This window comes from Rousettus aegyptiacus, unplaced genomic scaffold (assembly GCF_014176215.1).
Source record: "Rousettus aegyptiacus isolate mRouAeg1 unplaced genomic scaffold, mRouAeg1.p scaffold_m13_p_2, whole genome shotgun sequence".
Taxonomy (NCBI): Eukaryota; Metazoa; Chordata; class Mammalia; order Chiroptera; family Pteropodidae; genus Rousettus; species Rousettus aegyptiacus.
The window spans coordinates 17,139,921-17,155,973 of NW_023416295.1; the positions used below are offsets into that span (position 1 = coordinate 17,139,921).

General features: G+C 35.9%; 1 protein-coding gene across 1 annotated transcript in view; it reads left to right on the forward strand.

The window, feature by feature from the left end:
* ABCA12 (ATP binding cassette subfamily A member 12) overlaps positions 1–7,402 on the forward strand; it is a 156,119-nt gene extending 148,717 nt beyond the window's left edge. The window contains exons 49-53 of the mRNA XM_016150022.2: positions 567–670; positions 1,912–2,004; positions 3,073–3,178; positions 5,627–5,764; positions 7,295–7,402. Of these exons, the coding sequence (XP_016005508.2) occupies positions 567–670; positions 1,912–2,004; positions 3,073–3,178; positions 5,627–5,764; positions 7,295–7,402 (549 nt within the window). The remainder of the gene's footprint in view (positions 1–566; positions 671–1,911; positions 2,005–3,072; positions 3,179–5,626; positions 5,765–7,294) is intronic.
* Positions 7,403–16,053: the final 8,651 nt, after the last annotated feature.

The window sequence follows — 16,053 nt, forward strand, 5'->3', positions numbered from 1 at the left end:
TTTTTTTGAAATATCATTTACTTTTGAAATATAATTTGTATCTTTCTACTTGGCAGTTTCCCCCAGGAGTATTAAATTTCAATTAAGAACATAAAACTAAAAATACACCTCAAACATATTACTGAAAAATCAAATTGTGTTCTTTCCACTTCACATAGCATATTATCACTCACAGACACAATTCTGCTATTAGGAGCAAGGCAGCAATCTTGTTGCTGTTGCTTCAAATATATAAGTGACAATGTAGTATTAAATGTAAAAACTCTGCTTTGTCAGTAATTGAAGCAGATTTTTTTCCAAAGAAATATGAGACAAGTGTAAAGTAACAGGGTGTCAACTTCAATGAGATACTTTTTAAAATAGATTGACAATTTTAAATGATTAATTTTGAGCTTTTTGACAGCGGCAGAAAGAAGCCTATTAAGTATAAAACAAGTTAGTCACAAGACTTTGTAAAGTGATTTCTCTTCTAGGCAAGTGAGATATAGTGATTCATGTAAAAACCTCATCAAAAATTAATTAATTTGATATATATATATATATAATTTTTATAACTTTCTATTAAGGATGAGCCGAGCTCTGGGATGGATCCTAAGTCAAAAAGGCACCTCTGGAAGATCATTTCAGAAGAAGTACAAAATAAATGTTCCGTCATCCTCACATCTCACAGGTAGGCTGCATGCGAGGACTTGAGGTCAATTGACATGATTTTAGGGTGATAGATGGGAACACATAAGCCATGTAATATACATCAATAATAAAGGTCCACAATGAGTTGGAAGCATTTTCTGTTTATCTTCTTTGAAGCAACTGAGGCAGGTTTCATGGTGAGAATCCAGCTCCTGCGGTGAGAAGGGGTCTAAGTGATCTTTCTAAAAGCAAATTTCTTATGACTTAGATCCCTTTAGCTCAAGTATGACTCCCTATTGCCTATCACATAAAGTTTAGCATCTATTAGCTGACTGTGCAAGGCCTTTTATTATCTGACCTCATCTAAATTGCTAGCCTTCTTTTCCTATGACACCATCTTCTATCAGTCAATCTTAATGATTTGTGCTTCCACATCTACTCATTGATCTTTCCTGCCACCATACCCTTTCCTTGGCTGTGCTATCCATTGGAAACAGTCTTTTCACAAAATCTCTCCAAGTTCTAATCTTACCAATTTTTTAAGAACCAGCTCACAGGCCTCCTTGTTGAAGGTAGACCTTTCAGACCACTTAAGTAAAAGCAGCTGCTAAAGCCTTTTATCTGCCTTTCTTATAAGGTTGGCTTAAGAGTATTAAGTTCACCCTTTTATTATAAGTATCATATAGTAGAAAAAGTACTAGATTTGTTTATGATCAAGAGACTTGTTTATATCCTGACCTTGCCCCAGTATACTCTATGTTTTGGAGCCAATCATTTAATTTCCATGAATTAACATGGAATTAACATGGAATGGACAGGGTGATACTGAAAATCTGTTCTAGTTATTATAGTCCATGAAATTAGAAATTATATAATCAGGTACAGGTTAACTAGTTATAAGTACAAACACCTAAAAGCCAACTGAATATGTAAGTACAAAGCATAACGAAAAAAAGCTCAATGTTATTTTGGGAACATTCCTTGGGAAACACAGGCCTTACCTCAAAGCTTGAAAGAGTTTGAAAGAAATAATGCGTTTGATAGAGGAAAGGCACTCCTGGTGAGAAAGACGGACCCAAGTTTGAGAATAAACAGTAATAAATCCCATGTGAAGACATATAACTTATCTCTAAATCTTTTTTCTTCTTCAAGGGAAAAGCCATTTTAAGGAACTAAAATAGTATTTTTAAGGTGCCTTAATGAAACAGTTAAGCTTATGTTCGTGAACTTAAACCCAATTTTTTGTGCCCAGAACTCTGATGTGATTCTCCTATTTTTCAGCATGGAAGAATGTGAAGCTCTCTGTACCAGGCTGGCCATTATGGTGAATGGAAGGTTTCAGTGTATTGGATCTTTGCAGCATATAAAGAGCAGGTGAAGAACAAATGTGTTGTTCAACATACAGTATGGGATAATTGATCTAATGGTACTATTCTCACCTTCCAGGTTTATCTCAGGAGGCTGTGCATCAATTAGTAGTAAAATTGATATGGAGAAGTTAATCATTGACTCATCTTACAGTTAAAATATGTTAGTAAGGGTTGGATGTATTTTTAGTTAATAACCCCAAAACCTATAAGCCCTAAAATCTTTTAGAAAATTAATCCACACCAAAATACCTTCAGGAAGCAGTTCGAAGCCATGGATTTTTATCTAGCATGTTTGTTTGCCATTTGCACAGGCCTTTAGTAGCTATGTAACATTTTTACCACACTCAAAACTTTTTAGTGAAGAATATAGTGGGGAAATGTACATAAATATCATACTAATAAATTAAAATTAAATTAATATTTTATACTTGCCAGAGCACATATGTGTGTATATATATCTATGTTAATCTCCACAGTTTATACCTTCATGATGTTTTACCTTTTTCTGTACAACAAGCTGGTTTTCTTATAAGATCACATTAACCAAGATAAGAAAAAAGGATGGAAGGGGTCTTATATGTTTTCTCAGAGAGTCTGTTGTGATTTGTTTACAAATTCTGTTCTTGGTGCTAACAGTTAGTTAGTATATCTATTTTTTATCTGTTTTTAAAGCCTCAATGATGTTAAGCTTTGCTGTTGACACCAAATCTCCAATGACTTGCCTCTCAAGACTTTGTTTACTTTAAATTAGAAAGTATTTAACCTCAGAAATTGACATCAATTACCAATTTATGGATGTCAAAGAAAGCCAAGATTTATATTTTCTTTCTAATGCAGCTTTTTCCCGAAGAGTCTGACTTTGTATAGTGGTGGAAATAAATTTTTAAAAATTGTGGCAGCGTACCATTTCCAGTTTGCAACATGCCTTGAACTTTTATGACAAAATGACAGTCTTTATACAAGAAAAGGGGCTGTAATGGTCAGCTGGGGTCCTGTTTCATTATCTAGAATTCCAGGGGAGCTATTTCAGCAAAATGTCACTCACATAGTAGTTTGCACTTTTCCTTTCTAGGTTTGGACGAGGATTTACTGTCAAGGTTCATGTGAAGAATACCAAAGTTAGCATGGAGGCCCTCACAAGATTCATGCAATTGCATTTTCCGAAAACCTATTTAAAAGTAAGTAAGAGAGTATTCTGCCTTGTGGATCTTGACTGGTTTTGATAGTCTAATATCGTGGTGGGTTTTTGCCAACTTCAAGTTAATTGTAGCTTTATTATTGATCTTAATATATTTGTTAGTTCAAGATTCATAAGATACTCTGAGGCATACTTAGTATGAAAGAAAAGAATCTTCGAATTATTCTATTCCTGAAATAGAATCTTCAAATATCTTCAAATATTCTTACAAAATTATATTTTTGTAGTTATTTTAAGGAACATAGTCTTTTTACATACTTCTATTTCTTCCTCACAAAGGCTTTATGACCATACTGTATTAGTTTTGAGTTATATACGTAAGTAGCAATTCATATATATATATTTATACACACACACACACACACACACACACACACACACATACATATGAATTAAGGGATGGCAGCTATTATATGGCCAAGCTCATTTTTTCTTAGAAAAAAAAATATATAGCATTCCAGAATGTTAAAGCTGAAAGAGATAATCTCCTTCATTCTCCTCATTTGGAAAATAAGCCCACACAGTTTGAGCAGTACTGCTTGGAAATAAAGTTCTTAAGACCCACACTAGTTGAAACATTGTTAAATTAATTTCATTTTACCATATATACAAAATGGACACATAGAGATAGATACATGCTTATATATCTCACATAATACATTCTTAAAATAAATGCACTTGATGAAAAAAATGTTATCATTTATATAACATCTTTGATGTCATGTAATTTGTACAAGATGATTATAGCAAATGGTTGTTTTTAAAAGGTAATCAGGTGTGGAATGGTGAAGAGAAACTTGAATCTTGGGCTGAGGTTCCACTCTCCCTGTGTGATTTCCAGCAAGACTTTGAAAATCTCTGAGCCTCATTTTTTTTATTTGTAAAATAGAAATAATGACATCGACTTCACAAGATTGATGTGAGAAATAAGTGATAAAAATATCCTCAAAGATACTTCGTAAATGATAAGACCCCATATTAATGTGAAGCGATTGTAGAGAGCAAAATAGAGTACATTTTTAAAACAATTCTTTTATCTCTAGAAAATACCTTTGCCTCAACCTCTCAAATTTTGGCTAACTTCTCCAGGAAATAATAGCTTTTGCGATTCTTATCAAAGCCTATTTCCTATCATCTAAATTAAAAGCAAATTGAAAAATTAAAGGAGGTTTTCTGGCACAAATCATTTTGGTCATAGTGCTTTTTCTTTCAGTGAATTTTCGTGTTGAACTTTGTGCTTATTCACTGAGTGCTAAGATTACATTCGCCCTGGTCTGCTCCTCATGGGAACAGGGTTGAACAAGACAAATGCAGTGATGATAAAAGTCTTAGTCCTTTCTAAACAGACCGTTCTTTACAAGTATGTGGTGGTTTCTAGATGTCTAGAAGGAAAATAGCAAGAATAGCAATTTGGGAGTAAAAAATAAGGCAAATAGCCTGATTGCAGTGACAGGTATGATGCAAACACACGTTGATGAGAGGGGCTAGGCAGTGAGCAAATGCATAAGAAGAGGGGTTTCCACTAATGGAATTCCCGAATACCAGGCTGAAATACAGTCTTGATCTGATCCATATAGGATTTAGGGGTAGATTCTGAAGCAAGCAAATATTCTGGTCAAACTAGTATTTAGGAAAGATTATCCAGCTGCTTTGTGACAGAAGATATGAGCGTATACAGATTCTAGGTTTCTACGGATTTTTGCAATAACTCAGAGGTGGAATGAAGAGCCTCATGGTGATTATATTGGGAGTGCAAATAGAGAGGGAAGGTTAAATTTGGGAGTTATTTTATAGGAAAATAAATAAGATCTGGTAACTGATTAAATATGCAGAAAAGCAAGATGTTAGCTACTCCAAAAAATAAAAATAGATTACCAAGTAGATGGTTAATACTATGGATGAACATAGAGAAGTTGGAGAGAATTTTAGGATGAGTTGTGAAAAACATGTAGCCTTATTTGGATGAGGTTTTTCCTAAACAATGCTTTTGAAATCTAGCCTCTTTAGCCCATATAAATTGAACATCTAATCTCTGGCCTTTTAGAACAATTCTTACATTAAAGAAAAAATAAAATTTCTAAAAGTGATCTCTGAAAATGCTTACATGAGCTGAGTATAATCTGACATCTGAAATACCATTCTACAGTATTTTTTTCCCAGGCAAGACTATAATAGCTTTATAAGTGCACATGAATGCAGAATGCTTCAGAATTTTCATTAACTTTTTAATTTGTTTTCTCTTTGAAATTCATGACACTTTTCATCTCATCTTTGCAAGTTAGTTTCAAAACATACCCATTATTTACACTGTCATGTCATTTTCACTGGAATGAACTTCAGTATTTTTTGGCTCTTACTCAAGTATGTCTAGGCAAGTCAGTGTTACCTGGCATTGTCAAATACATTTTTTTCCCTTTGGTTCCCACAGGATCAGCATCTCAGCATGCTAGAGTATCATGTACCAGTCACGGCAGGAGGAGTTGCGAACATTTTTGATATGCTGGAAACCAACAAGACTGCTTTAAATATCACAAATTTCTTAGTGAGTCAGACTACCCTGGAAGAGGTAAGCTGGACACCAGGATCCATATGCACAATGTCACATATAACTACACATTCTATTTATTTTCAGTGACATTTGATTTGTTTTTAGTTGAAGCAATATCTAATCTTGTACCTGAAAATCTTAGCTTAATTCATTTCTAAGTGCATTTTGGGATGTTAGGAAAAAATATTAAATGTATTAACAACTTTTAATGAAGGAAAAAAATTTTCATATCTACAAGGTATCTATATCCATAAAGTTATATGTATATGTAAAGCAACAAAACACTGTTTTTACCTGTAAAACAAATAGCTTTTAACACTTTCCTTACTTTCTGCTTGGTGTGTTTCTTTGCTTGTTTGTTTAGTTTAGTTTAGTTTTCTGGCTCTATTAAAATGTAATAGACGATTAGTTGTTTGTATTTACATTGTACAATTTAATACGTTTTTTTTTTTCAATTATAGTTGGCATGCAATAATATACCAATGTCAGTTGTATAGCATAGGAGTACTAGATTTAGTGGGATGACGCTTTGTGAGTCATGTGGATCTTGGTGTGTTTCTTGAATAATATTTCTATTGATTAGCTTCCTGGATTGGAATACAATGGGAGTATCTAGGGAGAATTTAGTGTCAGACTTTTAGATCTGCTAGATCCAGGCAACCAAAGTGGCAAATGCAGAATTCTTTTGTTTTACTCACATTATGTCTTAATTACATTTATACTCAATAACTTGAGGCTTCACGGGGCACCCTTCATCATCTTTGTAGTATATTAATTTTGCATGGCTCGATCAACCTGATGTATAAAACATTTGATTGCCTCTACCCCGGAAATGGGTCTGAAGGTGAGGCCTTAGGGGCCTCTGAGTCAATATATGGTGCTGCAATTTATGGATAATTTTCTATGAGGGCTTTTAAGCAAGCATAGCTTTTCTGACACTAAATATTTAGCCTTTGACTTGTAACCACCTACCTGCACCATGTCTGACACAAAACAGGTTCTCAATATTTCTAGATAAAATATGACTAATGAATTTTAATAATTTTTTAAAAACAAAGATCTGTCTATTAAATAATTGGCTTTCTGAACATAATGTTAATGTGGGCTTTCTATCTAGATTTTATTTTAGTACATTAATTCTTGAAACTACTGAAATTTCTTTCCACATCACCATACAAGCATTTGATAAGAGCTTGGGTTGAACTCCTTGTTTATACTTGATAGAGATATTGATATAGATTATATAGATATAGATATGTGGCTGTAGATATTTAATTACAGCTTTATCTTTCTCTTGTGATTATAACTTATTATAGTTGTAGATGTAAGTATTATTTTCAAACTCAGTTAAATTTTAATATCTAAAGGAAGGATGCCTAGAGAGAGTGTTATATGTATATATGTATGAGCATGCCCCTATAATATCTAGTTTTCTTATTTACTCTCTTATTTTATGTGTGTATGTGTGTGTGCATGCATGATGAATTAACCTTATTTCTTCTTTTGGTTTACCAAGCACTAATGGCTTTATTTCCCTTGAAAAATCAGGTTTTCATCAACTTCGCCAAAGACCAAAAATCCTATGAAACTGCTGATACCAGTAGCCAAGATTCTACCTTAAGCATTGACTCACGGGATGACCGATTGAAATCTTAGTACCTCCAACAAACTCAATCATAGCAAAGTGAATGGTTTCATTTTGAGGAAAAACCACAGAAGATACTACTTCCTTGAAGATACTTTAACATATCTTAATTTTAAAGTATTACACCACATAGAAAGCTACAATTGTGTAAGACTAGAAAGTAACTATAAATGGGAAGTTTTCTTTCTAAAGTCAACGAATGTTATTGCTACTAAAATGAATTCCTATATACTCAACACTGTGAGCGTACTACTGTGTATGCTGGTGATTCTCATGCAAAGATGAGCCACCTGCAGATGAATGTCGTAATTTATTACTTTCAATAAAAAGACAGCTTAAAAGGCATGATTATTAGTAGTCGAAAAATAAGAGTGGAAAAGGAAAGTAAGGTATCTCCGTGTAGATAGAATTGGGAGAGCAAACAAAATAATTTATTTCCAGAAAATAACAGAATAAACATTATCATGAATACATGAACACACTGTGATATGCAAAGTGCTATAGCCAGGTTAACATCAGCAGTAAGCAGTGGGCATAATGTCTACAATGTACGTGTCACTTTCAGTACCTGTAAATACTTGGGGGCATACTGAACCCCTAAAAATGGCTTTCTAAAGTATGCCATAGGATGGCAGTTTACCCTGGCGGTAAACAGAACTTAGATTTATTCCTGCCATGCCTTGACGGTAGTAAGGCACGCAGCAGAGTAAGAAGCTGCTTGCTCTTCAGGGGAAAATGGGTGTGTCAGCTGGACAGATACAAATCCTGAAAAGTGATAGAGAATTCATGAGCTGCTGGCAGGCGATGTTTTGTTTTTGGTTTTTTTAAAGCTCTTACAGAAAGTTTCATATTCTGGGTTTCTGTACTGGAAACACTCTTGTAGAGAGAAAACAAATATGAAGATAATTTTCAGCTAATTACCCAGCTGACCCAGAATCATATCTACGGCTATAGAATTGACTTCATAATAATAAGTTATACGGCCCTCGGGGAAGCTACTTTATGTAACATTCGTGTGTGTGTGTGTGTGTGTGTGTGTGTGTGTGTGTGTGTGTGAGTTTGCCAGCTTGGGCACAACTGTTTCTGTTTCGAAAATCAATAAACTCGAGGTTCAGAAAAAACAATTCATGAAGTCATTTTATTGGTTAGAAAAGGGCCAAGAACTTAAGAACTGGCGCCACATGGCCTGCATGGTCCCATCAGATCTGGCTCCCACTAACCTCTCCATTCTTATCCCTTTCTTCCTTCTCCTTCTCTTCAGTGTCTAGCCATTCTCTTCTCTTTTCGATCTTTTCAGTGTTCCAAGTTCCTTCCCATCTATAGACCTTTGCATATGCCATTCCCCTGCTTGAAATGCTCTTCCCCCGCTTTGTGCCTAGCTAGCAGTCTTCAGAAATGTTATCCTTTCTCTAAGAAGCTGTCCCTCCCTATGTTCTCAGTTGAAATCCAATCCTCTATTCTAGTATTGTACTTACTGTACCTCCTACTTTTCTGTCTGAACATGCGTCCTAGACTAGCCATATATATCTTAAGAGATGGGAACAGAATTTCTCTTAGAATAGAGAATGTCTATATTGAATATAATACATAGATAAAACTTTGGAGTAGAAGGTATAACTCAGAGAGAATGAGTATCTTCGAGAACCCTAACGATAAAAGAAAAAAAAATTAGGCTTCATGAAAGAATAAAGGTATTTGGACTTGTTTATCAGTCATTGTGTTTGTTATTGTGGTGATTGGTTTCTTGCTTGCTTCTGAGCAATGGTTGTAACAGAAGTGAAGGGAAAAAGGAGAAAGTGGAGGAAGGAGGAACCAATTAGAGAGTGGAAGGCTGAGTACTGAAGTGAGAAAGTGGAGTGGTTGAATGAACTTTCAAAACCATGACTATCCAAATATGTTTTCACATCCATTTGTTGGGCAGCCGTGCTCTGGGCTGTCCTTATTACCTGTAGTCTATTAAAGCCAGCTACATGTACAAAGGCTTTGTGTGGATGAGTATCTATGGAGAGAGAAGAAGGAATGTGATAATGTCTTCTTTGAAAAGGGCACAAAGCAGTGACTGCTTTGACACTGACAAGGAGAAGCCAGCAGCCGAGATCATGAGACAGCCCCAGATGTGTGTAGAATGGAGCATCTGACCACAGGGCAGGAGTCTCGGGCGTTCCATTCATTTTATCCACCTCTCAGGTGGCAAGGATGCCCAAACTGGCCTCCAGGTGGCAGTAATTGCACTTTTATTTCAATGCTTATTTAAGATTTTTCTCCCTCACTTGACAAGAAGTTCTATGAAAACAGATCTATTTTATCTTCTCACCAGTATCTACACATACAACAAATATTTATGTCATTCAATAAGTATTCGTTGGTAAAATGGATGAGTAAATAAATGAATGAGAAGCAAAAGAGGATGGCCTGGTTGGTATGAAAACAGAGTATCTTGTTCTGTTTAAATCTCTGAAATCCAGTGAAGTGTCTCATGAGGTAGTTTGTTCATAGAGAAGAAAAAAGAGATTACAGTGAATCCACTTGGATGGACAGATTATATCTTCCTTGGAATCAGAATTCTAGTGCTTTGTTTTTATACATTCCCGCACATTTATTTATTCTTTGTCTTTTTGCCTATAAGGATGTACTGTATCAGAGTTTCACAGTACATTTTTACATATAGGAAAGAAACATATATGAAAAACTATTTGAATCCACATCCCTTTTGGCTTCTTTGCAACAGAGAATATGTTTTGAGAATGGTCAGTTCTTAGACAATCTGGACAACACATACAGAATCTGCTTTTTTTACATGAGGTACTTGAATTACCTCTGAGCATTGTGGCAATCTATACTTCACCTATGAAACCTGATTTTCATAATATTAAAACATCTGGTGCAGTCAGAAGAGTAGAACAGCGATATGTATATAACTACCTTCTCCAAGTATGCCTCTGCCTGAATGATCCATTCTTCTCCTCTGGGATGATGAGCTCCTAGATGAACAGCCTGTGCCCTCCTAGGCAAGGGTTGGGATGATGCAGAAGGCTTATGTCCTCTTACCTGCAAGGGACCCTGGGTATCCTGCTTGCTTTATTAAGGTAAGTTTATCAACATAAAATTTTGAATACAATGACAGCAAGCTAAAAGGGAATGTTATTTCCTTTGCCATCATTTGTTACAATGTTAATTTTATCATTCTTTTGCTTGTAAACACAGACTGGTTTTCCATAATCTGCAGGATGAAATGCAAGCTCCTTCACTAATTCAGCCCCCAAATCTTCCACCTCTCTTCTTCAAGCAGTCTATGCTCTGACTTCAGTGAATTTCTTGCTATTTACCATTATGTCAAACCTTTTTTCAGTTCTGTGCCCCCTTGGTTCCCACTATTTTCTCTTGAAAGACCTCTTCCCTGCCCCCACTTATCTTTTATCTGGAATCTCCTCTTCATCTTAATCACCATCCCTCTCCTTGTCTCGTCTTTAAGAAAACCTTCCCAGAGAACCTCAGGCAGACTTCATTGTTCTATTCACTATTACTAAAGCATTTTGTGCATGCCTCAGCAGAAGCATTACAAATCATCTCTAGAAAAAGGTCATTATCTTGCCCAGAATCATATAGTAAACAATTTGATCAGTGACTATTTTTTGACATAAAGCACCCCCCACCCCCACAAAAAAAAGACTTGAATAGGTTGGCTTGGATGCATAATTTTATTAATAACATAGGGGTGAGCTGTATAAGCTATATTTTTTCAGGGTATTCTTTTTTTAATTTTAGTAAATTTATTGGAGTGAGTGGTATTGATTAATAAAATTATATGGGTTTCAAGTGTATGATTCTATAATACATCGTCTGTATATTACATTGGGCGTTCATCGCCCAAAGTCAAGTATCTTTTTGTCACCATACCACCCCCTTAGCCCCCTTTCCCTCTGGTAACCATCATAATGTTGTCTGTGTCTATTAGTTTTTATTTGTTTGTTTTGTATGAGCCATATTTATGCCTGTGTCTACCCAGTAAGGGAATCGCTGGCCCTGGTGGCCCCTATTACTATTCCCTCGAATATTGAGGCACAGATCTCTGGTACAAATGAGAAGACTCTATCCCTGACTGCTCTCTTCTACCATAAACCCTCATAAAGGACTCTAGCTTTCCATCCTGCCCCTTCTGAAGGAATTCCAACCATGTCAACTAGACATATAAAGATTTACTAATCATTTACATTTATTTTAATTCAAAGGAGTTTGCTTAGTACTTTCTGGAATTGTATTATGGTTGTTTTCAATATAACATAGCTCTGTTATTTATTTCATTTATTTCCCCATTTTACATCAATTTCCATTTTTATGTTTTATTGTTCAATTCATACGGAAACAAAAACAAAATCCCAATTTAAGGGAGCTAGTACTATGAAATAGTATATGCCCTAAACAAGTTATATTCAAAGTGGCCCTTTCAATATCTAAAAACAGATTTTCAATTCTCATTACAATCCTATTCAGCTTGGTCTTTGAGATGATTTTTATTCCTCTCTCTCTGTTCGATGTGTTAACCCTTTGGTTGACTTGTCCACATCTATGCCATTTTTATAAGTTACAGAAGGTCATCCTCTGTATCTATCTCTATTTTATCTGCCTCGGATGGTCTAATCTCAATTTAATAATAGCTAACATTTACATCATCAGGTCTACAATTTCAGTTTTTACAGAGCAACTTTACATGTGTAAAATCATTTGAACCTTGCAGCAACCCCGGGAAGTGTTATTGTCCCTAAATGGAGAAATAGGATCAAAGAAATTAAATAACTCAGTTCAAGCAAACAAATACAATATATTAAAGTAAAGTATCTAACTATATTTTTTGTCTGCCCTAAATGTTTTGTGATACTCCACCCCAGAAAGTAGGGTAGGCACATGACCCAGGATGGCCAGAGTGCCTTATTCCCTTGGCTACTTTGATTAGTTCAGAGAATGACACATGACGCCGGCAAAGTTACTCGATCATCCTTGAATTAATATTTAAATTTTGGAAGCGATATTTCCTTTTCCTGGAATTGCCTAACTGAGTGGAGATAAGTCTAGGGCTCCCAGCTGCCATCATGTCCATAATGTAGAAAGAGCTCCCATGCTACATAAAGTCAAGCAGGGATAAATAGAACTGACAGATGGAATAATAGATCAAGTTCTGAGACTTTTTTTTTTTTAATCACAAGATCTAGACAAGCCTGAGGGGCCACTCTGAAAGCTAGGAAAGACACGCTGTAGGGAGGCAAAGTGGAAGTCAGCCAGGGCAATCTAGGAAACTGTGCAGCAGGATAAGGTGGTAGCTGCAGAGACGATAAGAAATAGTCAGATTCTAGGTATATTTCGAAGGCAAAACTGACAGTATTTGCTGCCAGGTTAATAAAGAAGATGTAAGGAAAAGGGAAGCCAAGAATGAATCCAAGCATTTTGACCTGAGCAACTGACAAATGGAATTGTCATTTATTGGAGAATGGTGAGACTGGAGAGACAAAGGCAAGTGTGGAAGGTAAAAATAAGAGCTGGTTTTAGGGTGCACTAAGTTTGAGATGCTTGTTAGATATTCTAGAGGAAATGTTGAGTGAGCTGATAGATCTGTACATCTGGAGTTGAGGAAAAGGTCCATACTAGAGAAAAAAACTGTGGAAGTCATTGGCATATAGAGGGAAATTCAAGCCACCAGTCTGGATGGGATTATTCAGGGAGATGAGCATGCCTAAAGCAGAAGAACAGTCCAAGGAGAGCATCCTGGAGCACTACACTATTTTTTTTTTCAAGTAGAGAAGGAGTACCCAGAAATAATGTGTAACACGCAAGCCAAGAAAAGAAAGTGTTTTTAAAAAGGAAGAAGTGACTGACCTTGTTTAGACAGCTCCTGGGTTGATTAAATTAACTGAAAATTGACCGCTGAATTTGACATGTTAATGGGTGACCTTGAAAAGAAAAGTTTTTGTGAAATGATAAGAAAACCTGAAGAATAAGTTCAATTAAAAAAAAGAAAAAAGAAAAGTGGAGATGAAGTATATGGTTAACTTTTTCAAGCGAGTAAGGAAAGGGGAACAGAAAAACAGGCAGTAGTTGGAGGAGAATTACCCGTTATAGCAGAAGAGGGAGCTTACCATCCTAATGGGGGCAGGAAACGATCAAGGTTGCTAGCGAGTAGCACCCTCTGCTTCTGTTGGTCTCCAGGATGAGCAGTGTTCCCTGTTCCTTAGGTGCTATTTTTCTCATTAGGATTAACGATTAAAGCCTGGGCTGAGATAATTTGTGATCTGATCTTTTTTTTTTTTCGGCTTGCTCAAAGTCTGGTAGCACTTCCTGGCTGACTCGTTCTCACCCTTGAGTGTTTGTTACAGCTTCCATTTCTCCCACAGACACTGCAGATCACCCCTAGCTTAGAGGTCACCTAGTTCTGTTAGAGTGGATAGCAAGACAAGAACACTGCCCTCAAGTTAGTGACTATGCTACACTCAAATGAAGGTGGCTAAGCCTGGACCTAATGTCTCCTTCATTGTATCATCCTGTGCAGTCTAGTTTACTTTGATATGGCATGTCCCAGAGTGATCTACAGCAGCTCACTTTCCACATTAACCTCATTTAATGAATATTTAACACACAGTGACACACACATTCCCATGTCAAAGCCCAAAGAGCAGAAAATTAACACTAAATGTATTCTTCTCTCCTCTTACCTTCTCTCTCTCTTTTCTTCTTTTCTTAATTACCCAGGGTGGAAAGTGGGCAAGATTTCTCTGCATCAGATCCCACTTCTACAAAGAAAAGCAAATCTTAAGACAAATTATTCCCTAATACTTTGTGTATTTTCTTTACATTACAAGAAAACTTCGTGATCTTGAACTTATCGCCTAGTTTTCTAGGCTACATTTTTAATCTGCTAAATAAGAAGGGAGAAAAGTCAAAGAAATTTAGCAGATTCACTCTTAAAATAATATCCTGTCCTTCAGAGTTTTGGTCCTGCTGCACAGCCTTATTTTGCTTGTCATAAACTGAATATTACCTTGGTCTTTTCCTCTATATCTTTTCTGAAACTTTTCTAATCCCCTAAAGTCCTTCACCTATAATTCCCACCACCCTCACTTCCCCACCCCCACCCCTGGCCCCAAATGCCAGCAGATTAATCCCTTGGGCAATAGAGAAAAGGCATAATAATCAGGAAAGTAAATGATAAAAAGTTCAAAGGAAAGCGACTATGGCAGGTCTATCCAGGCAGGTCTTTCCCACACAGAATGGCAGGCATTACCTTTCACCGCACCTCAGCTCTGCAGGCTGTTATACCTTAACAGCATAAAGAGGCTGTATCTCCCATGGGTGGATTCACGTGAAAGTCCAGAACACTGATGAGTAAAATCTGAGTGCCAAGTTATTGATTTATAATGAGAACTTTAACTGAACATTTCTACCCCCAAGCCAGTGCATTTTCTGTCTCCGCAAGCACACTACATAGGAAGTCAAACTTTAATCAGAAGGTTGCTTGCTGAGCAGAGACTAGGGGCAAGTTGAGTTAATTACATGATTCCAATGTTTAAAATCATCAAGCTTCTCCTGAGCCTAAAGCATCCATCTTCATAGTAGGATATACCTCGAAAAGACACATCCTTCATTCTGGAAACCTTCTTCCCTCATCAGAGCTGAATGAGTCCTGAGCTCTGCAATACTTTCTCAGAGGCTCTTTTCAGTGCTTCTATGGCCAACCGACATCCTTTTAATGGATCCTTATTTCTTTAGACATGATAATATAACACTTTCGATCATGATACGATTTTTTTAAATGTAGTTATTTTGTGTCATTATTATTTATGGAGTGTAAAGCTTAACCGAGAGGAATATTTCCAATTAAGGCCTTTTGTTTAAAATAATAATAATAATAGTAATAATACAGCTTTCCAGACCCTTTCCCTAGAGATTTTGATTTGGTAGGTCAGTAATTAGGGAATAATTTGTATTATTAACAAGCACCTAGGTAATTTTTATCTTTAGGGAGGCTGGGAACCATAGTTTTAGAGATCTGCTCATCAAAATTTCCTGGGGGAAATTATACTGATTCCAGAATTCCACCCTTTCCTAGAAAATCTGATGTAATTGGTCAGGGTGTGGTGTGGCCCCTAAAAGCCTTAAAAGGTCTCCAAGCATTTCTAATGGTCTGCCAAGGATCAATGGTTCTATCAGCTATAGATAATTGATATCTCACTGAAAAAGTTTAAAAACAATATATAACTCCTCAGAGTCTTATTAAACTTATATTAGTCTTTGTTTCCATAGGTGGAATTAAAAATTGGACTATAGATCCCAACTACTAAAACCCTTGAAAACGTGTATTATAATTATGCCACTAAAATTAGAATTGGAAAAAAGGGTTTTTTGAGATATCAAGTAATGGTTTTAAATGATGTAAAAATTATGTTATACCCTTCTTTCTTTTAAACTTATATTTAAAACCCAATGCAATTTTTTTAAAAATGATATTCACTCAGCTGCCATATACAAGAAGAAAAAGTGGCTAAGCCTGTTTAGAGTCATTATTTTCCAAAAGAAGCTTTTTCCAACAGCTAAGCTGTATAAGACCATCGTGATGAACATTCCTTTGCTTTTATAGCCAGGTGGTTCTATAACACTTATAGGTACCAAAACAGCT